This window comes from Thunnus thynnus, chromosome 10 (genome assembly GCF_963924715.1).
Source record: "Thunnus thynnus chromosome 10, fThuThy2.1, whole genome shotgun sequence".
NCBI lineage: Eukaryota > Metazoa > Chordata > Actinopteri > Scombriformes > Scombridae > Thunnus > Thunnus thynnus.
Window position 1 is genome coordinate 17,770,136 of NC_089526.1, and position 22,825 is coordinate 17,792,960.

Genomic DNA, 22,825 nt, shown 5'->3' on the forward strand with positions numbered 1-22,825 from the left:
TCAGATGGAATGACATGAGAGAATTTAAATAGAAATACTGGTTAAGTCAGAGGTTACCTCTTGGCCCATGCTCCTCTCTCACTGGTCAAAAGCCTGCGGAGAGCTTTCCAGTGCTGCCACACCACCCCCTGCTGGCTGGAGCTCTGCTTCTGACAAATGAGGTACCGGTTGTTCTCACTTCTGACTCGCTTCAGGTAGGGGTCGACAATCACTTCCTGTTATCACACAGACAGACACAAGTATCAGATCAGTAATCTGAAAGTAATCTTTTATGTGACACAGCTCATAATGAGGAGCCTAAAAGTTCTTGTGACCTGAAACTTAGATTTGCTGTCTGATCTGTCTTTGTCCCGTCTAAAAGCCGTACTCATCAGGTCGTCAAAGCAGGAATTCCAGAAATTGGACATGATGTCATGGCTCCTCCCAAATGTGTCCAGTTTGTACTGCTCCATGGTAGGCTGAACCTTGAGACAAATATTTTGAGAAGGAAGTCAAACAATAACATTAAAACATAAAACTATAGAAATGTCAATCACAACACAATAAATTAAAAAGCCTTGATTCAAAGATGCAGACCAGTCATCCAGGTTAACAGGTGACAACATACTACCCACAAACAAAACAATCATCAGTAATCATTTATAGAAATTATACTGTAAGTTGAATGATAAGTTTACACTTCCAAGTTTCCTATAAGCTGTAATTTGACATGAAATTTTGTAGACATTCACGGCCCCAAGAGGAAAAAGCCTCCTGACTTTGGTGATCCCTTGACTTTTCATCTAGCTCCAGTTCTTTGGTTTATGATCAAATACCTGCAAAACTAATGACATTCCCATCAACCTCAGCTGTACATTTAGTGGTAACTGATAGATGTTTTAAACTCTTAAATATAAATATTGGTATTGGCCTCAAGAATCCTGTATATCGGTCAGGCTATACTAATATATAAACCTTTATATATACAGGGGAAACTCACTGAGAGCTTACAGGAGTGCTTTGTTTAACAAGTTGGGATAATAAAATGTTTAACTATGATGGTGAACATGGTAACATTATACCTGCTAAATATCAGGCGTATAATGTGAGCACTATCGCATATGCTGCCTAATGACAGCCTCATAGAGCAGCTAGCATGGCTGTATAGTTTTGATTTAATGTGTAAAGGTAATTTACAACAATTCCAGGCACCACAAAACCTAAAGAATATGTTAGATGCATAAAACAAGCTGATTCTCAATGTGCACATGAGAGACAGGGAAGGCAACACACCCATTTCACTAACAATTTCCCTCTATTTATTTATTGTATTGGAGAAGATATTTTAATAGCTGCTTCCTTTCGTAACTTATCTACAGTTTTTTTTCTCTTTTATCTTGTATAAAAGTACATAAATGTATAGAATTACCCTATATATACACACTTATAACAAATACACACAAGCTCTATAAATAAACTGCACACACACACACACACACAAACAGTCAGATATATAGTATATGTTCACTCAGTGGATGAGAAATCAGTCTCGGCCAAGTGTTGACACTGTCCTGGCAGCCAAAGTTATGCCATACTGTTTAATGTATTGCGGGATCCGTATACAAAAGTAATCTAAACAAAACAGATTTATGAACATGCACTGTCACACAGAGCAATGATAAATCCACCACTCAGCTAGTGGGGAGCGTGTCTGTTTGGCATCAGTTCATAAAATATCTTAGCTTCGAGTTCGAGCATAAACTGATCTATGCTTAAAATACATTAGAGGTCAATCAGGAAAGATTGGGGAGTTTAGGTCTGTTATTTTCTTTCTAAACTTCTGATAGCATTTTTTAAAACTTTGCGTTCGCCTTCTCAGCCACCCACAGGGAGGTAAATGGTCAGACCAGAAGGTAAGGTTGGGAAAATCCTGAGTGTCTATTAATTTAAACAGACCCAGCCATATCTGAGTGCGGTTGGTTGATTATACCTGCTTAGTCATACCAAAGACTAAGGAGGACGCTCTCTAGACCCCCTAAACAAAAAATAAATCTATTTTTAAATGCACAATGTCAACCAACACACTGACCTGCTGCTGGTAAAACCCTTGCCACTCCAGCGTGTGACAGTAAGCCTTCAGGTCTTGGGCGAAGGTGGTGCTGCCATTGGTGATGGGTAGGTTTGGCAGCAGGTTCTGGAGGGTGGTGGGGTCGGCATGCTGGTCAAGCAGCGTACGCACGATGGGCACCAGCTGGGAGAAAGTCTCGGGGTGCCCACAGTTGGTGCCATCCATTACACCTCCTGGCCACAGGGGGGCACCAAGCTGTCCCAGCAGGAAGCACACCTCCTCCCAGCTCAGACACAGCACTGTCTGGAGCAGGCTGTGGAGCTTCACAAAGGCCATCACACACACCTGAAGAGGGACAGGAGGTGAATTACTCGCCATACTTCTAACTGAAAGCCGAACCATACAGTACATGAAAAGAGATGATATTTATTTCACTTATTTTTCATAGACTGGACAGAACTTCAGAGGACGAGCATTCAGACCCTTAACAAAACCACATATTACATTACAAGTAAAGATTCTGCATTCAAAATTACACTCAAGTGAAAGTACATAAGTATTATCAGCAAAGTGTACTTAAAGTATCAGGAGTAAAAGCACTCAGTGTGCAGGAAAATAGCCCCTGTGACTGTTAAATTACTATATATTTCTATATATATTACTGGATTGTTAGTACTAATGCATTATTTTATAATTAGTGTTTTACTATTGTATTTAATTGAGGGAGAGCTAATTTGAACTATTTTACATGATGTTGGGGAGTTTAATCTATTTATAACAATCCATATTTATAAGATTATTATATATTTTATATGATCTCAATCTGCAAATTAACTACATCTGTCAGATAAATGTAGTGAAGTAAAAAATATAAAGTATAATGTAGCATAAATCTGTCATAACTACAAATATCTCATTTTTGTCCTTAAGTGCAGTACTTAAGTAAATGGACTTATTCACATTCCACCACTGAAATTAATACAGCTGTGTTAGTGCTTCTTTTCTTTTTATTTAAAGTACCTCCAGGCTTTTTTTTTTTTTTAAGAGACCCACAGCTGTGATGTCAGAGTGCAATTATGTTAATTCATTACGAACTTGACATTTTGAAAAACAAAATGGCTTTAGGGGGAGTTCTACTACTTTGCAGATGAACACAATCAGGAGCATGTGATGGAAAGCCTTATGGTCAGTTAATTTATGACCACTCGCTCGATCCCATAATCCTCCAGCAAGAGCAGCAGCAGCAGCAAGAGTCATAACTCTGAGAGGAGCTGCCCTTTCATACAGAACACTCCCTAAGAGGAATGACTGCAATGTCTTTGAAAAGAAACCCATAGAAGGCTTGGTATTTCTAAACTGGCTTTATCTCTGTGAGCTTATCATGCTACATAAATATAGAGAACGCCTTTTCTGCAATGTTCAATTGTATAGGTGCTTGTGCTGTGAAAGACATGCACAGTGAAAGATATTTCATATTTATAGTGATGTGCTGATACTTGACAGGGTGATAGACAGGACAAGTTGTGGGCACAGCTGACCTGTGAGTGCTGCTGTTGGATATAGCCGGTGATGATACGCAGGCCTATCTGGGCCATTTCCTTCAGTTCGGTGTTCCCGGGGCTTCCAGGGGTGCTGTGCCAGGCCTGCAACCTGTCCAGCAGGTTCACCACCCCCTCAAAGATCTGCAACACAGCCGTCAAACAAAGGACTCAACAACAAAAGAATAGACCTGTTTCCACACATTGGAGCATCTATAACAACCTAAAGCCATTCAGCACATGAACTACAGCTTAACCTGCATTTAAAACAGTGACTCATAACCTACTACCTACACCCAGCTGTGGCTCTCCACCCTCCAGTAAGTCACAACAGGAAAATTTCCACCGATGCTGAACTTGTAACTGACAACAACCGCACCCAGCTCCCCTCACTTTCTATTGAGTGCTTAAGGGTGTAATGACTTCAGGCACTGATGCATTTAATTGCAACATAATTCATATTTTATTGACTTATCTAATGCCTGAGTCAACAAAATGACATCATCACACCCTGATGATGCAATCTTTCAAAGATTCATTGTGCCTCTGAATAATTTTATATCATGAGAACTGCATACATTGTAATGTTACTTTTAAATAAGTACATAAGTGACAGTTCTCAGTTTTTTTATGTGTAAAACTTCAATGATACCACATTAATATTGAGACATTGGATATAAGTATAATCACATTTCTTGGAAGACAAACCCTTGACTGATCTGCACTCAGCATTTTAAAATGTTTGCCACCAGCTCAGACTCTACAGAAATCTGCTGTATTGCTTTATGTCAAAAAGGGATATAAATTTGCATCAAAAAAGCACCTTGTTTAACTGACAGACAGAGTATTTGTAATTCATCTAGAATTTAAAGTCCCTCCTCCACTCAAAAATGCATTTTTCCTCTTGTTCCTCCTGTTGGGTGTTTGAGCATCACTGTGCAGAATGATGTATGTGCAGAGTTTCACACTAGAAGGCTGTTTTCACATTCATCTGCTGGAAGTGGAAAGTTTCTCTGAGCTCCATGAAAATCTAATTTTAATGCCTACAAGCAGGATTTGTGACATCACAAATAGTTTGGAGCTAATCTTGGTCCAATATTCAACTTACACAAGTGTGATGTGGAAACTTGAAATCTCCAGTGTACAAATACTGAAAAATGACTTTTCAGTGAACTAAGACACATCTTGTGTTCAGCAGTTAAACTTGAAATTGAAATTAAATGTATCTGCACATTTATAGACACTGGAATTTTTAATGAGAGAGAAAGAGTAGATGTAATTTTAAGGATTTTAACAAGATAAATTAACTTTTTTTGAAGAAAAAACATATTAAACAAAAATCATTATTCAAAGTAGAATATTTTATATACATCTTAAAACATGTCTGGAGGGGATCTTTAAATTCCACTGGTGCTGGGTGTTTACAGTGAGCAAGTGAGCAGCCTGCCTTATGTTGGTATGTAGTACTCTTTCAGTCTGTACAGATTTACTAATGTAAGCAATTCTCATGGCAAAGAGAGACTACAAAAGACACCCAACATAGTGAGGAATTGTGATTCACTACCTTATCAAGACCTACAAGCTCAATTTAAAAAAAAATGTTGTTGTTGTTGGACAACAATCAATTTCTGAGCTGCTGTATGTGGGTTTCAAACAATGAAATCAAACTTTTTTCAGGTATCTGATTTTCCCCAGAATATTTTCATTCAATCATTATCATTTTTTGATCAGCCAGTCCAAAGACAAGATAAGGTTTAAAGATAAAAGCATGTGGACTGAGGATGACGTAGGAAACACCAGAGAAATGTGATATCTTAATATAATTTGTGCTACAAATGCTTGGCAACGTGTTCATAATGCTTAAATCAGTGGGCAGATCATATGTGTTAGGTGGGGTATGTGACTTACCTTTTCACTCCACAGTGTGTAATTGTCTGTACCCTCAGCAAAGAGGACGTCCTGCAGCAGCCTGAGGAGCCTCACCAGGCTGGGACAGAAAGGCAGAGACACTCCCTGGGCGTCCCTCAGGTCTGACAAAGACGATTCCAGCATCATCTCCAACAGACTGGCACACAGAGTGACAAACAGACTTAAAATACTTCACCGAAGTATGACATGATAATATTTCTGGATATCTGGACAAAAGATGACACAGGTGGCAAAGCTGTGGTTCAATTTCTTTTTCCATTGCAGTTCATAGGTTCACCGCCATTTCACTGCGTTTGTACTCTGAGGGAAATAAAATTTAAATGAGTGTTGCTGACCTGCGTCTGATGTCATCAGGCGGGCGAACCAGTTGGCAGGAGGAGCCCAGTTTGGTGAGAACAGAGAAGACCTGTCCTCTTTCTCTCCACACCACATCCCCGGTGCCCTCTGCCCCGCTGCCGCTCCACAGCACGGAGAAGACGATGTTGGTGAGCAGGTTACACAGCTCCTCCTCTGGGGTCTGCTGTAACACAAACAACATTCAGTCCTCATGGAAAAAGACTCAAACAAAACTACAAAGAGCATGATCAGATCACAATTACGCTTGAAAGTGAAATCTGAGCTGAGGAAGCAGCCATACCTGTGGGTTGGACGTATTAGAGATTGTGTCTCCAGTTGGAGGATCTGTCCCATAGCTGGTGTCGTCCAGCACGTTGGATAGACTGGAGCTCTTCCTGGGTCTGAGCGGTGGAAAGGGTTTGCAGTGCTCTAGAGGGGATGGTGTGTTTGTCAGACTACCCGCAGGGGTGTGTGTACCAGTCTCTCCCACAACACTTAGCTCTAAATCAAAGGGTGAACCGAAGGGGGAGAGGGGCTGGTAGTCTCTCCCCTCGTCATCGGGGCGAGACGAAGTGATATCAACTGCATTGGAGAGGGAGGACGAGTGACTCTCCTGGTCCACTGAATCAAACGACTTGAAATGGAGGGAGCCCGTGAAGTTCTTCAGCGTGCCTCCACCTCCACTAGGAGGTGACTGGGATAAATCGGAGAACCCTTCTGAGATGTCCCGCTGACCACCTTCATCCTCCTCCTCCTCGTCCTCGATGTCTTGAGAGGTGTGGTAGCTCAGGAAGACTTCCGTGCGAGCGTCCTCTATGACCAGGGACTGATCCCTGCGCAGTGGAGGCCGGTAGTTTGGCTCAAAGGAACTGTGGGTGCTGGAGCCTGCGAGGCTGGCAGCGTGGGACTCGTAGGACTCTTTTACGTAGAGCTTGGTAAGAACATCCTGCCAGCCAGGCTGTTTAGCAAGCTGCTTCACATAATCCTCATTGGAGTAGATCAGATGAAAGAGCTGGGGGAAATCCCAAGAAGACAGGGTGAGAGCTTGTTTTCATTACCGAGGCTATAAAAATGCTTAGGAGGAAACTTCACACTTCAAACGGAGCATGAATTATGCTAGCAGACTGACCTTGCGACAGACATCCAAGCGAACAGTGAGCTCAGCTTGATGGGACAGACTGATCACAGCCAGAAGGTCTCTGAAGTTAGGGCTCGCATCTGTGGGGAAGCAGCAAGTTTTATTTTGTTTCACAGTCACTGAAAACATTCTGCAATCAGCTTCTAACAATGAGTGATGGGATCCTTCATAAAACCACTTATTCTCTTCTAAAATTAGAAAGATCTTGGTTTTACAGGTGTTGTGAGGTATTTCTAGGATATGCACCAAGCTGGATTTAGTTTTCTTTCCTTTATTTCCTAACAATTGTTTGAGTTATTTTAATTTGTTTAGCTAGTTGTGTTGAGTATATGAGCAGATTCCTTTAATAAATTGCTCCATTTAAACTCAAATAAATATTCATTCATTATCCATTAATTATTGGAAACTTAATTGTTCATACACATTGAATTATATGCTTGCCTGTTGTCAAATTTCACATTTTTGCATGTTCAGTGGACCTGATTTGCACTGACTAAAATACTTTAAGTGACGCTAGCTTAGCATTTATTGGGAAGTGATTAATTGGAAACGTAACATCTGAACACTGACTCTGTTTTACCTATAATTAATGTCACATGACAGTTTTTGTCAGGGAAATGTAAGAGGAAATATTAGAAAATGAAAAGTTTCCGAACTTGTAAAATAATGAGTTACAGAATTTAACAAAATAACTATTAGAATCAAACTCATCATAAAACAGATGAGATTTGGAACTTTAAACTCATTAATTTATAACTAAGGATGTTTAGTGTCTAAGTTTTTAGGTGCTTTAACATTTATAAAGGTCTTCTTTATCATCCATTTCAAGCTCATTAGGGACAAATCTGTTTCATTACCTGTAGCAAGGACCTGCTCATACAGACATCGCACAGTCGTCATGGTTACGGGAATGTCTTCAAGAAAACAAACCAGGCCAAGATAGCCGAAATCCTTCAGCTTAATGCGCTGCTTGTTGCGCTCCGACACTCGCTCACTCTTGAGGATTTTGTATAGAACCTGTAACAAAAAGATAAAAAGTGGAACAAATTTGTCATAATGAAAGGCAAGTGTCTGTCAAGTGTTATATTGAGCTATGCTGAGAATAGGTCCGGTCAGTTGCTCTCACCCTGAAGACCCTCTCTCTGGCTTCGTCTCCGAAGCTCGGGTTGAGCAACAGACTGTAAAGCTGCTCCACGCCCCACTCCAGCAGCACGGCCTGCACCTGCTCACGAGGAGGGTTGCTCCGCAAGAGCTCGTACAAGACGTCCAAGGCCCTCACCACCTGATTGACAGTGGAATGCATGATGAGGACAGATGGAAGATGTGGAGGAGGAAATACAGCAAGAAACGTGGATTACAGGGATGGAAAGGTTTCAAGTGGTTATAAGAGGGAGAAAGTTTGAAGATGCAAAAACATGAAGATAAAAAGGAAGTGCTGATGATCAGGTAGAGCATTTGGGGACTGGAAGTGAAATAGCAAAGGTCAAATGATAACAGTATTAAACTCCCTGAAGAAAATCAGAGATAAGACATATTTTCACTACCTGTTGCTCCTCTCCTACAGTCAGAATATAGGCGAGGACACTGTGAAGCTCCTCTGGCGTAGGAGACTTGAGAAAGTCTTTCAGCAAGGCAAACAGAGAAGTCTGAATCGTCTGCTTCTCATCAGACAGGCTGCTGCCATCTTTCTCCACACTACAAATCACCAAAGATGTTAGTAAAGAAATAAATAACCCTTCTCATGAGCAAAGTCACTGTATAAAAGAGTCAAGAACGTATAAACGTCTATGAAGACCTTATAACAACTCAAATGCAGTTTCAATAAAATTTGATATACATTGTGGTGGGAAACTGTGTCTTAATAGAAAACCATATTGTGGATGTCAAAGGTTCACCTGTAGTACGTGCGAATGGTATCCAGAATGTATTGAACCCCATATTTCCTCTTCATGCGCTGCTTGCCTTTGTTTATCACAGATGACAGGTACTGGACATGAGCTTTAGAAGAAAAAGAATCTCCTTTCAGTTTGGCATTTAGAAATGTCAAACCAATATGCGAAGTGCATTAATTTATAAAACAGGGTACTGAAGTGCCCAGGTTTACTTTTAATCTTTCCCACTGCCTGAACTCCAAACATTAATGTATTCTATTTCTGCTCTATGGCGCTTTTAGCCTCCTCTTGCTCCTTTCAGTCTTGGTGTGCATATACATATAAAAGGGACACAAACAGCTTTGGCAGACATGAAAAGGTTCACAGGTGTGTTACTCAACAAGGTGAGGGCTACTTATGCCTTACCCAGACAAACGGCGAAATGGCTTTTAGTCCAGATTCGGAAATCAAAGAGCAGGTGCTGGTAGAGTTGCTGCAGAAGTGGGCTGTTGCCTGTTACCTGCTCCAGCAACAGCTGACATGCCATAAAAACGTTCATGTCCATCATGCTGCCTGGAATCTGCAGCAGAGGAAGCAGAGAGGAGGCGGGTTAAAGTGTTTTTGTGTCTAAGTATGTTTCAATTTATGTGGTTTCATCTGAGTACGAGGGTTTGTGTGTGTGTTTTTAGAAACACTTAAAGAAGTGCTGCTTTCAGAGTGCACATATAATACAAGTGTTTGTGTAGCATATATACTGAACTGTATGTGAGTTTCTGCCTCTGTTGCTGCCAGACTTGGCCATGTGATTATTGGGACACAGTTTCCTTACAGGATGCTCCTCCTTAACGTCATATATTTCAACATATCCTGTCAAACAAGCAGCATGTCTGTGCTGCACCAGTGCAACACCTGATTGGCTGCACCCCTCAAAGATTGACATCTATTAACACTGTATGACAAATTAAACTTCTGAACTAAAGCACGTTCATTTATGCATCTAAAGAAATCATTTCTGCTGCACATGCCTCACCAAATTAGGCCTACTGCACCTTTAGAGGGCTCAACTGACAAATGACATTTGCATTAAATCAAGACTTTATTGTCCATCACAAGGCAATGAAAACCTTTGACGTAGCACAACATCAAATACAGCAAAGTTTGCCTTCTGTAGGTATACAGCATTGTCTGTAATTCTCAATATTACTCAATAATTTTTTATCTCACAAAAGAGACCCACACAGCAGACATGAAAATTTATCAGCAGATTTCTCAGAACTGAGAACAGAATGAATTCAGAGCATCACAACTCAATCTGGCTACCACATCTTTTATGTTTTACTGTGTGATTCATAATATTTGTTTTAATCTATCATCATTTTCATATCATTTTCCTAGATTTCAAACAACAGATTGTGTTGCTCTTTTCTTTTGTCTTCAGTCAGAAAGGCCAAACAGTCTGCATAAATTCCCCTGCACAACATGTGATACCATCATTCTGAAAGAACCTCTACTGTTTCAACAACGCCATACCCATTCATTATGCAGCAATTACACAGCAGCAATACAATGGAAAAGGTCAAATATTCGTTTTCAAATGCTAATCACTTCTTCTCGCAATTAGTTCCCGCTTGCTGCAACACTTACTTTGCTTAGCATGGCTCCTATGATGCTTGGCCCGTGGCATTGCAGCAGGCTCTCCTGATTGACAGGGTGATGACGAATCAAGTTTTTCACCATCAGCAGGAAGGCAGCAATGCTGTTTCTCTCTAGTCTGCCCTCTGAAAGAAAAAAAAATAGGGCAAAACAACTTTTAAGATTTCCTGTGTTACCCACAGTCGTATATATATATGCATCACAAAGCAGCTTTATTGACATTATCATATCTCAGGATGAGTCATGAGTCATAAGTCATGATATATGTCTCTCCTCTGTTGAGTGTTTGTTCCATTTGTCTCATTTTGTTTACGTTAGATTCATGACCACTAAAGCACAACGGGCAACTGAACTGCAATTCTTCTAGCATATGTTATGACTCAGTGTGCCCGTGCTGCTTCTGACATTTAACCTGTTAGCATTGATTTCACTATCAGTACTATGTTTGTCTGCTATATATTATAGAATGTCTCCCTTTGACTATCTAGCACATCCTGTTTATCCTTGATTCATCGAGCACCATGTGTAGACTCTGATTCACAGCGTTTCAAAACATCTTTAGAGTCTGAACTGCATCGAAAATAATGCTTAGCACTTACAAATAAACAAAGGGATGACAGAGGAACAGCAGAGTTACTTTTTAAAATACAACTGAAAATGCAATGTAATGTTCATCATAATGTACTCACCAAAATTAAGAGAAAACATATTTTCCTCACCCACTTGTAGTGGTATCTTTCCATGCATATAGCTTTAGATATATTTGGACAGGTTTTGAGATACCAGATTTCTGCCTACATCCAAATACAATGGAGGTGTTCCTTTGGATAACCCACACAACATGCTGTCAACAGTTTTCACAGGGACTATTTCTTCTGTAAAAAGTTGTTCCAGTGAAAACTGTCAACATTGAGGTCTGAGAAATGGGGACACTGTTTGTGGAAAGACACACTGCTGTTCAATTTTTAAAATGTCATGTAAGCACAAGACATTATACTACATTCATCTGAACAACAGATATCTCAAAACCTACAGGCAAATAAAATCTAAACTATCTGCATGATTAGACGCTACAGAGGATGAGTGAGAAAATGTGTTTTTTTTTGGCATTTGGGTGAACCAACCTTGTCATGAAGATGCTATTATTGTATCTAACACACAGTGCAAGGAACAACCCGTGCAGCTGAACTAAACATGAACTGACCTGCGGACTTGTTCAGCGGCAGCAGCATGGAGGGGCCTCGAGGGGAGGTGAGCTCTGGTCCGAGTAGGTCTGAGATCTCCTGACCGCCATTGTAAACCTGCTCGGCTTCACATACTTGTTCGAGCAGGGGCAGCAAAACCCCGATACCTCCTACCACATTTACAACATCCTGCAGGGAAAAGATACACATAACTTTCATTTATCAACTTCAGTACAGCTTACACATATTGCAGACAAAATTCACAAAGGGGAGATGGCGAGGAAGGAAGCTGCGGTGTAAACAATTTAAATGGAAAAGGTTAAAAAAGTCAGCAGTAGTAGAAAGCATCTACAAAATGAAGGTGATAAGCAGAGACACATCATGACAGAGAAGTCACTTCTAACTTAAAAGTTAGAATCATATTCATGAAAATTTAAATAGTTGGATATCTAACCTTGATGTCCCAGTTCACTACTCTGTGTCCTGTCAGCCTGCCATCATATTGGTGATTAGGAGACAGGTCCAGACATATCTGGCTCTTGAAGGCCTGCACACGCGCGCGCGCACACACACACACACACACACACACACACACAACAATGTTTACTGCTATTATTTATAATATCTAAATAACAGTAGTGCAATATAATATATCTTTACGTCTTTCTTGAATTTCAGTGAGTCACCTGTGGAGTGTAGTAGAGCAGAAGCTTGCTGTTCAGATCAGATATCTCTCCATCCACTTTGAATAAGGACACGTGATTGGGGCCTGTAACAGAGAGCAGAAAGCAGTGTAGGTCATGAAATATGCAAACACATGAAAAATACTCCTGTTTTCAATGGTCACAGGAATATTCTTTCAACTGTGATTTTCTGTCTTCTGTCTGGTGATTCTGGAAGAGCTAAAGGCTAAAACAAAGTGAAATGCTCAATGTGTATAATGTGTACAACAACCTACCTGCAGCATGTAGAGCTCTTGTGTGAGTTTGCTGCAGAGCCTCATGGCAAATGAAGGCAGTGCCCAGGAGCCCATCCAGAGACGTGGGTGTTCCCCATTCTGTATCCTGGAGTCCCGCCGGGATGGTTTGCACTGGGGAGTCACCCAAAGACCCCCAGCGGCCTCCTGCAAAGGTGGCTGGAAAGGACTGGGAACGGATGAGGGAGGGGGCGTGGGCAGGGAAGGCAAACTCGGGTGACGGGCTGGAGCATGAGGTTGTAGGCAGATTGGGGGAGGTAGTGGTGGTAGTGGTTCGGTGGCCTGCAGAGCCGATGCAGCAGGAGGTAAAAGGCTTGAGGGGAAAGATGGGGGAGGGGGGATGACGTCAGACTGATAACTATTCAGTGATAATATATGTCCATGACTAGGATACATTAGATAGCTATTTAAGTTACCTCACTGAAAGATGGAAAGCGAAGCTGAGCAGTTTTGCGCTGCTCTCCATCGATGTAGATGGTGACAACGTTCTGGCCAAAAGGACGGCGGCCTGGGATATGGACTATAGCCACCGAATGCTGTGATGAGGATGACAGCAAAGAGCACACAAAATTTGAATGATGTCAACACTAAAAATGCTAATTTTGTGCTAGAGGTTCAGTGCTTACAAAGGTACATTTTTGTGCTTTAATTCAACCTTCTCTTGCTATTTGTCTCTTCAGGAGGTGCACTCCATTTTCTGACAATAATTATGCTCCAAGGTTACAGGCTCTGACAACAGTGCAGAGGAAAATGATGTGTGATTTTCTCCTTGATATAATCTTTTTTTATTTGGGACAGGCTAAATGAGACCAAATGTGTGGCCAAAATCCTAACTGTACTATGTGTGTCCACACTTACCCAGCAGGAGTCAGCTAGTGGGTACTCTGGCAGCGCGACAGCCATGTAATCTTTCTTAGTGCAAACAGCCACAACCAGCACACCCTCCATGGTGAAGAAGGCTTCTAGCCCAGTCCCACTTGCTGTGAAGAAACTTTACAGAAGAAAACAGGTTGTCAAAAATTGGAAAAGAGAGCTATGCATACAAAAGTTTGTAAATCTTTTGCATGTTCTTCTACCTGTACAGCTGCTTTCTACGCGGTCCCTTTCCCATGTCATGCTGAGCTCCTATGCCAGAGTTGGCAGGAGGTTTACGGTTGTTAAAGTCAGAGTGACAGGAAGGGAACTCCATATTGAGGCAAAGCCAGGCATGAAACGCAAAGCCGCTGCCTGGCCAGCGCTGGACTGTAGGTACCATAATACCTGCCATAGGGGGTGTAAGATCAAAGTACTGCAAGGCACTGTCCTGGCCTTCTCTCGCTGCCATGGCCGAGAGCACTCGGATGATTCGAGTGCAGTAGGGGTGCACCCTTCCTACCACTGCAGCATTGTCTTGATCCACCCTGAGCAGTCTGAGCAGGCTCTTCAGCTCCTCTGGCCTCAGACACAGGGAGCCCAAGTCCTGCAGGAGGCCCAGCAGGGCATCTGCACACTGCCTGTCCAGACTCTGAGGCTGTGAGAGCACCTGCAGCAGAGCCCCCACCATTCCTGCCTCCACAGCCACGGTGCGACAGGATAAGGAACCGCCACATACAGCAGCCAGCCACTGAGCCACCAGCAGCTGCAGGTCCCGCTGACCAAACAGGTCAGGCAGCCACTGCAGGAGCAGCAGCAAAGGCTGGTCATTACTGATGCCCAAGTGATGTGCGTGGGCATGTTCACCCTCCACTGCCTGGAGACAGAGAGCGACAAGACAGGAGAGAATGAGGATAACATATTGACATAGTCACATGATTAATAATTTTGGATTAATTAGCACTAACACAATTTAAATAGGTCATTAGTACAAGACATTGAATTCTGCTGTCTCTGCTCAGTGGTGATAATGAGGAAAAGTGATTTTTACCATGTTCATTAGCTCCTGCAGCAGCCTTTTGGTGGGTTGACCTTGACTCTTGAGCACGTCAAACAGCTGGGAGTAGCCAATCCTCTCCTTGAAAACCTCCTGGGGGGGACGGAGACAGAAATAGTCTGTAGTAAGCTGCTCCACAGGGGATAACTAGTTGGCACACTTCCACACATTGGAAGGGGAATACAATGAGATTTCCCACATGAGAGGATAACAGCTTTCCTCAACAGGCTCTAATTTTTTCTGGTATCATATGCATTACAGATTATACAGTATATTATGGTTAATAATGTATGCACATAAGTATGACGATCATACATGGCCTTACCTTAGCAGAGGGAGAGTTACTCATTATAGCTGTGAGGACTCCTAAGGCATGAACTGTAATACTGTCTGATCCTCTCTCCCACACCTACATCAAAATAAGGAGGTATAATTGATGGAGGCAGTGCAGAAATAAAAGTGTGCATCATCACAATGTGACACCAAAAGCCCAAAAAAGGTGAATATTTGAACTGTACATGACCCCCCCCCCCCAAAAAAACCCAGTCATTTTCACCAAATAATAGGAGGGATTTCTCTTCAGATTACCTCTGAAGTGCAAGAGGAAGTAAAGCACATTTCCACACCACAATTACTAGAGCAGACTGGGTCAAAGTAAGGGAACTGCTGTACCAGTCACCAAACAATCGCCTCTTTGTTAATTACTGATAGGTCCCAGCATGCAAAAACCAAAGCCAACCACCAAAAAAAAAAAAAAAAAAATCCAGCAATCTCCAACTATTGCTGGAAAGAAGGCATCAAAATCAAACTCCAGGACACGAGCCAGGTCTTTCATACAGGCACCAGCAGTCACGCGACAGAGCAGCCAAAATACAAGGAAAGAGGGAAAGACATGCATTGAAAAACGGCTCATTTCATGCACTATAAAAAACCCAGCATGCTCTTCTTGCCCAGTGTTGTCAACAGGGAATTCAGCCTCTAATTATGAATGTGATATAAATCAACACTCCTACACAACAAAGATTAATCCTCCAACTGCATACCTAAATCTTAACTTTTCAACATGCGCAAAGATAACACCACTTTATATATATTTCAAGTGGGATTTAAGTGGAGCAAAATAACAGTAAATCACATGTAACATAAGCTGTATGTGGACTTGCATTCCAGATGGACTGATACGCCAGATAAAAAGGGAACTCCAGACGACAGTTATCATGTATGTATGCACCGTGCTACCTGTTTTATTTACAAATGAGTGTAAGCCAGACTTCCTGCCTAAAGCTTCCTGTTTAAAGACCTTAGAGCAGTGAACGAGTAGAGAGAAAGCTGAGTTTCCTGCTGACAAACCAATATCAACACCAGGGGGGAAAGTACCTGGTCCACTTCGACCTCTGTGAGTAAACGTGTAGTGAGGTCACTCACAACCTCACGCTCCATCCTATGCCTGTTGCTCTGAAAGAGCTACAGGACACACACACACACACACACACACACACACACACACACACACACACACACACACACACACACACAGGCAGGAATGCACACACACACAGCACAAAAAGACAGACAATTAGACAAAAAGTCATCTATGAGAGGTAATAAAGCCAGGTTTGATCCTGGTCTCTCTAGGACATGTTTTGTAGCTGTGTAATGGAAAAAAAACTGTCCATTTTTGTGATATTTCCCATTGAACAAACGGAAAGAGGTCAGACAACAGATGTGACATTCAGGCAAATAAGAGAGGAAATAGACATGACATGAATAAAAAGACAACTGACAGAAAGAGCTGACAGAGCAGGCAGACACATTTTAGATAGACAAGGGTCTGACCTTGCTGTTCTGAATGAGCCTGAGGATGTGTTCAAAGCAGTTGTTGTTGAGGAAGACAGCCTGCAGGACTGGTCTGTCAGAGCACTGCAAGATCTCAGGAACAGCAGCTAAAAACAACAACAAAACGGATGTTGAACACTGACTCATCTTATTTATCAGACACCGGGAAAATCGATTATTTGGCCTCCGTACTGATTGAGAGAGATAAAACCCAACTGAGTTCAAAACAAGGAGCGCTTTATACTCAGCTGGACTTGCAGATGGGACCTAGTCTTACTTAGCATTTGGCTCTGAAGGCAGATCAGGCTGTCCTCCCAGCTCTGCCTGTCTTGCTGCTCACTGCTGAGCGGACGGTTCCAGTTGAGGAGCTGGAAGTAGCTCTCCAGTATCGTCCTGATCTCCACCTGCCGCTCCGCAGGGCTGCTAAAGTGCAGGAGGTGGATCATTGCGGTCAGGCACTGCAAAGTCATCCGTGGGAGCCGGGTGTCCTTGGGTACGGGGAAGGTCCGGCAGCACCACACTTGCAGAACAGAGAACAGGTCCTCAACAGAGTGAGGAGTGATGGAAAGAAGACCATTCTTCTGCAAAAATACAGACAAAGTGACTCCCCTTGTAATCAGCTTTAATTTGCATTTGTAGTGTGTTCTCAGACTGCAGAATAATCACTGATGAAGAGGATAGCAGACCTTTCCTCCACTGATGACAGCACCCTGGAGATGAACCAGTCTGAGTGTGAGGAGCTCTGGGATCTGCTCACTTTCCTGGAGACTTTCTGTAAACATGTATTCAAGAGTCAGCGTTACGCAAGCTAACACTCAAACACAAAACATTAACACAGTGCTGTCATATTATCATGCAAATATTATATAATATATTTGTTTGCAGCATATGTGGGTATAGAAAACAAGTCAGTGGATTAGACACCAAAAAAAAATTTTAAAAAATTCCAAAGTTCACGGTACAGTGGCTCAGCAAAATTCCCCTGCAATGCCAACACTATTTATTATTATTCAGGGTTATGTCAAAAAGAAAAGCCTAAGCCTCACTGATTAGCAAGATATTACACAATTAGCTCTAAATATTTCCAATTAGGGAATGCTATTGCGTATAATCCTCCTGAAATGTGGACATACTGAAACTTGTCAAGACTGAGATTTGCCCTGGTACTTACAGACTGGAGCTAGCTAATCAAATGGGCTCCCATAATTAGAAATGCACTGGTGATAAATCTATATCCGATAATAAGATGCTGAATAATTAAGCTTTTAACCAAAATCTAACAAACTAACAGACTGGACTGAACACTGCACATGTATTTATGTTTCAATTTAAAAAGTTTTGATAAAGTATGATTTATTAAGAGGATTGGACAAAAACGAAAGTGCTTTTTCAAGTCAAAGATACCAGATCTAGGCTGTGGGAGCAGTGGGAGAACAGTTTGATTCTCATGGTATGTGAGGTCTGACAGAGATCAGAGTGGTAGAGCAGACGAAAGGGAGTGTCTCACCATGGAAGAGAGCAGGCAGCTCCTCTGGCAGGGCCAGCGGGGAGAACTTATACTTGTTCCTCTCTAGCAAGCTCACCTCCTCCCTGTAAAACACAAAGCCTTGAGTCACCGCACTCCCACTCACATTGTGCACTTACCAGTGTGCGACTGCCACTAATACCACTGGCTCTAATGAGGCTTGACTTCAAGGCTTAGAGGCAATGGGACGAGGTGTTGCACGTCACAAAAGGCTGAGCAAGATGTTAAATGCATATGATTTGGTGTTTGTGTGACTGAAATTCAACATCTCACACATTCATACAGGCAATTACCAGTAAAAAGCTAAACACACTCACCCTGCTAGGCGTCTCCTCCACGTCTGATAAGGATCAAACAGGCTCTCACACAGCACGAGTCCATATAGCACAACTGACTGCAGGGACGACTGCTCCCCTTGTCCCTTCTTTAGCTGATGAACATGTACAATACAAAAAGTTAGGGCACACTCAACTCATCCTTAGCACAGATGCACCTGTTTCTTTCAACACACAACAGAACAAATACAACACATTCCAAAACACTGAATAGAAGGACAACTACACACCTACTTCTCTTTGTAAACTAGTTCTGTTACTTCTGTGTGAAGATGTCACACACTATAAATAGGGTAAATTGTGTGTAAGCTCTCCGTCTCTTTACTGTATAGCACATCTCTGCACAGTTTGCCTAAAAAAGGCACTAAGTAATCTTTGCATGCTGAGCATTGCTGTGAAGCCTCATCATAAATCACTGAAATCTGCATGCTGTTTGAATTATAAATGCCTTACGTGGTCCAAGCAGAAATTCAAAAGCTTGATAGTTTCGAAAACAAAACCAGGGGTCTTCTCTGGGTCGATGTTCTCCATATTCCTAGAAGTAGAGAGAAACTCATGCAATTCAATGTTAACAAACTCTGCCTGGTGCTTACCCAAGATCTTTGGTAAAAAAAATATAGTGAATGTACACAGTGCAGGACAACTTCCTGACACTGAGTTGCAGCCTCTTTGCACAATCTGTAATGCAATTTCTGGAAAATCTGAAAAACTGTAATTCGTCTGCTTCCCTTAATCTCCTTCTCCTCCTTTGTTATTCAGTAAGGGATGACAGGAAATTAATTAATTTTGTGCATTTTATTAACTCAAATACATATTTTTGGGGTCTGGTAACTTACTGAATATTGTCTAATCACTTAAAGTCCTACAGTCTCATTTTTAGTGAAACTTGGGAAAGAAACATTTAAATGGTCTAAACTGTTGCCTGCTGCTTATTAACTCTAATTTATTTCAACCAATATTGTAATTAGGACAAAGCTACTATATTATGTTCACAAACGTAATATGAAGCATATACAGCTGGCTGGGTCCTCACCTGCAGACAATAATGAAGAACTTGATGAGGAGCAGCGGGTGCGGGGTGCTGCCGTTGTGCTCGGCAGCGCCTGAGAGGTGCAGCGCACTGTGCCATAGCTGGGTGCTGAGGAACACCAGGACCTCCCTGGGGAGCAAGGGCACCTCCGAGCTGCACTCCTCCAGCCTGGAGGATGAGAGAGGAGGAGGACATGAAGAGATATGGGAAGAAAGGGGAGGGGAGGCAGTAGGAAAGAGGCAAAGGGCGTTTTAATAGGGGCTGCGTTTACACTTAACATAAACATGTCAAAATGGGAGCTATCTCTACAGAAGGTCGAAGTTCATCCTGCTTGGGGAGCTTCTGGCTACGCAGTTTGTGTAATATAAATACCTGTTACTACTCACCTCCTAGGCTCCAGTGACTGCACATCAATGAGCCTCTCGAAGGACGCCACAAATGCCTCCAGCCACTGCTGCAGATAACCCACGTCTTTCTGCATGAAGGAGGAAAGAGCATGTGAAGCAAATCAAGCTGCCTTCATGCCTCCAGGCACATGCACAATGTTAGTAAACAATACTGCAGGTGAAAAATGTGTATTGTAAAAAAATATCAAAAAATATGATCTTTGGTTGTGCTCAATTAATATACTATCTAAAACAGTTTGTCCCTGTGCATTACACTATGGCACACTGTTGCAAAAAAAAAAAAAAGAAAAAAAGAAAACATGGCACTGACTAAATCTTATGACCTGCTTTTTGTAACAGGATGTTGCAAAGAGATGTAACTCACAGAGAGGAACACATGAGCCAATTCTTTCCTTTTTCAAAGCAGGGAGGTTAAAAGAAACACATTCAACATTTTCCTCTCTTTAAACTCTGTATCAGTCATAAGTTACACACACACACACACACACAGTAACATAAAGTACACAGCAATAAGCTTGCAATAACAGCTTTTACTGTTAGTATGTCATTGTCTTAAATAAGACATCCTTGCATTACTGCATACTTAAAATGTCATTTAAGACAGATAAGGACTGTTGTTTATATACAACAATCGTTATCACCGTTTTAATCAGCCTCTGCAGTGCAACATATCCTGCCACTCTTCCCTCCTCACATCAGTCTCTTCATCTCACGTCAGACTAAATTACACAAATGTCAGACAGGTCACCAGAGAAACAGGTCAACTTTAAACTGGATTCTTTGCATTACAAAAAAACCCCAAACAAACAAACATATACCAAACATAATTATCTCAAATGATCGTGATTACATTCTGCTGATTCACACACGTGGTTCTTCTCGTGGGAACCCAGTGTTTTAACATGAAATTACAACACACAAAACATCTAGAAATGTTCCCTGATGTACTGTGTGATGGAACAACCTGAACATTTTGATTAGCTGAGCATGAACAAAGCTACTGTTGCTGATTTGTCAAGAGCAGGCGGAGTGAGGGGAAGATATGAGTTGTTTCAGACTGCCTGACTCACTGTACACAAATAACATACCGTAAACAGCACATGGTATAACAATCCACTTCCCTAAAGCCTACAAGCAACCTCTGTAGGTCAAAAAAGTAGCGATGTATGCGGTGCTGCGGCTTTAAAAATTGCACCAGGAGAAAAACCTCAAGTACAGAGCTCCAGCATAATACTGTACTTACATATTAGAGCTTGTTGCATGTCTAATGTATAACTAACAGTTCCTCTGCTAAGAGTAAAATTAAAATGGTAATGAAGAACTAATGCAGTTAACCCTGAAAACATTCTGTAATCATGTCTTTCTTATGCTGCATTAATATTAAATGTACATTACCAACTGGCATTGACTTATGAGCCAGTCCATCTCTCATTGTATGTGGCTGAGCAGGGTGCCAGGTTCTTGTGAACCCAGTCTCAGATGTTCCTTCAGTGTAGCCAGTGTAGTCCACGGTCAGCACCTCAGCTGCACATTGCTCCAAACCAGCGCCAGCATCTGACTTGCTACTTTCTTGTCTCCCAACGTCAAGAAAGTAACCAGGAAATGACATGTCACTTTAACAGAAGCTTATTTCCTTCATACTCGTCAAACCCCTTCCTCTTTTGCTTTACTGCTCGTTGTGAGCAGATATGAGGGAGGCCTCTATAAAAAAAAATTTAAAAAAAACTTCCCACAGCAGCAATGATGAACCAGGACTGCGTTTATGCTTTCTCAACTTGACACAACAAAAAAATGTTGCAGGAGAAACGGCAAAGCATTGAAATTCAGCTTTTGAAATATGTGTCACTGAGTGAGTTGAATGTGCAAACAGACTCAAATGTGATGAGTGTACATAATGTTCTGGATGAATGCTATATTATAAGGAACACTGTATTTCTAATTGGAGAAAGCTTAGTTCATAAGCCTTCACTCTGTCACTGTTGGCTTTCAAACAAAATCTCATTAGCAAGTTATTGAAAATATTAAAATAAGATGACATTAATCACACAGATACTGTGTAAAAATCTCTGCATGCACACTGTGAAAACAGGAAACTGTGAACAACCTATTGTTTTGTGCCTCAAACAGGCAGTCAGGTATTTAAGACTTGTGTAAGAGAACAAGGACACCGAGAAATATTTACAATACCCCTTCAGCTTTGTCTTATTTCCCCATAAAATATACAGTGAGCGAATCCTCCCTAACATTACTGGAGGTTATAATAATAGGATTTTATGGTGATGATGTCAACCTCCACAGGATACGTCACCAATTAAAATTGATCTACTGGAATCCTCAATGTATAAGGATACACTGTAATCAAGGCTAGCTATGTGACCAGCCAGACTGTATGTAGTAAGTATATTTTTTTCTGTTCCCTGTTGGGTGGGGATGCTTTGTCCTGTTGTTTAGGTATGCTGAAGCTGGGCGGATTGATGGTGTATCGTACAAAAATTAGATCACAGATAGGAAGTGAGACTGGTTTGCTGATGAGAAGTAAAACCAGGGCAATACATTGTCTTTTTTTACAGAAATATTGGTAGACACCTGGAAGAACTCTGCCATATGTCTCTACTCTTAACAAATCCTAAAAATCATCCCTTACACACCAATACTATTGATCGACACCTTTAAATAAATACACGTCCCGCACTTGTAGTTCAACTTGTTTCCCTTGATATTGCCCAGAGCAACTAGCTCAATGATTCGTTCAATTTGCACAAAAAGGCAAATTAAAGACACTGTTAGAATCGATGTCACAAACCAAACACATTGTACCAACCCCTATAAACTGTGTCATTTATCTCTGTTTTCTCTGCACATGGCCAAGCAGCTGTACCGCTCTCTGCTGCTTGGCATTCTGCTTCGCTCCAGCTTCCTGCACAAGTGAAAGCAAAGAGCACTTTGATTTTCCTGGTTGGCCCTTCTGTTGGTAAACAGGGGAGATGGAGGCACACGGGGGATTTCAATCACAGGTCTCAAAGGACAGTCATAGTGAGCTGTGGGGATGATTGGTGTTGTTGTTGTATATCTCCAGCATATTGACGCGCATCATAGTATCATCAGTAACTG

General features: G+C 41.7%; 1 protein-coding gene across 4 annotated transcripts in view; it reads right to left on the reverse strand.

Moving 5' to 3' along the window:
* Positions 1-22,825, reverse strand: part of nbeal2 (neurobeachin-like 2) — a 36,236-nt gene that overhangs the window by 8,501 nt on the left and 4,910 nt on the right. Inside the window, exons 1-33 of one of the 4 annotated variants that reach the window (XM_067601669.1) lie at positions 21,110-21,438; positions 19,694-19,782; positions 19,311-19,475; positions 18,731-18,812; positions 18,260-18,372; positions 17,925-18,007; positions 17,104-17,189; positions 16,695-16,998; positions 16,418-16,524; positions 15,959-16,045; positions 14,907-14,990; positions 14,576-14,674; positions 13,749-14,401; positions 13,531-13,663; positions 13,089-13,208; positions 12,655-12,985; positions 12,383-12,465; positions 12,151-12,243; positions 11,717-11,885; positions 10,504-10,637; positions 9,286-9,439; positions 8,884-8,986; positions 8,533-8,683; positions 8,115-8,270; positions 7,846-8,005; positions 6,980-7,068; positions 6,152-6,862; positions 5,850-6,034; positions 5,494-5,650; positions 3,586-3,729; positions 2,069-2,392; positions 315-464; positions 58-215 (exon numbers count right to left, since the gene is read on the reverse strand). In XM_067601669.1, coding sequence (XP_067457770.1) covers positions 58-215; positions 315-464; positions 2,069-2,392; positions 3,586-3,729; positions 5,494-5,650; positions 5,850-6,034; positions 6,152-6,862; positions 6,980-7,068; positions 7,846-8,005; positions 8,115-8,270; positions 8,533-8,683; positions 8,884-8,986; positions 9,286-9,439; positions 10,504-10,637; positions 11,717-11,885; positions 12,151-12,243; positions 12,383-12,465; positions 12,655-12,985; positions 13,089-13,208; positions 13,531-13,663; positions 13,749-14,401; positions 14,576-14,674; positions 14,907-14,990; positions 15,959-16,045; positions 16,418-16,524; positions 16,695-16,998; positions 17,104-17,189; positions 17,925-18,007; positions 18,260-18,372; positions 18,731-18,812; positions 19,311-19,475; positions 19,694-19,782; positions 21,110-21,139 — 5,687 coding nt within the window. In that variant the 5' untranslated portion in view covers positions 21,140-21,438. Of the gene's footprint in view, positions 1-57; positions 216-314; positions 465-2,068; positions 2,393-3,585; positions 3,730-5,493; positions 5,651-5,849; positions 6,035-6,151; positions 6,863-6,979; positions 7,069-7,845; positions 8,006-8,114; positions 8,271-8,532; positions 8,684-8,883; positions 8,987-9,285; positions 9,440-10,503; positions 10,638-11,716; positions 11,886-12,150; positions 12,244-12,382; positions 12,466-12,654; positions 12,986-13,088; positions 13,209-13,530; positions 13,664-13,748; positions 14,402-14,575; positions 14,675-14,906; positions 14,991-15,958; positions 16,046-16,417; positions 16,525-16,694; positions 16,999-17,103; positions 17,190-17,924; positions 18,008-18,259; positions 18,373-18,730; positions 18,813-19,310; positions 19,476-19,693; positions 19,783-21,109; positions 21,439-22,825 lie in introns of those variants that run through there. The other 3 variants (XM_067601668.1, XM_067601667.1, XM_067601670.1) reach the window with 3 other exon arrangements.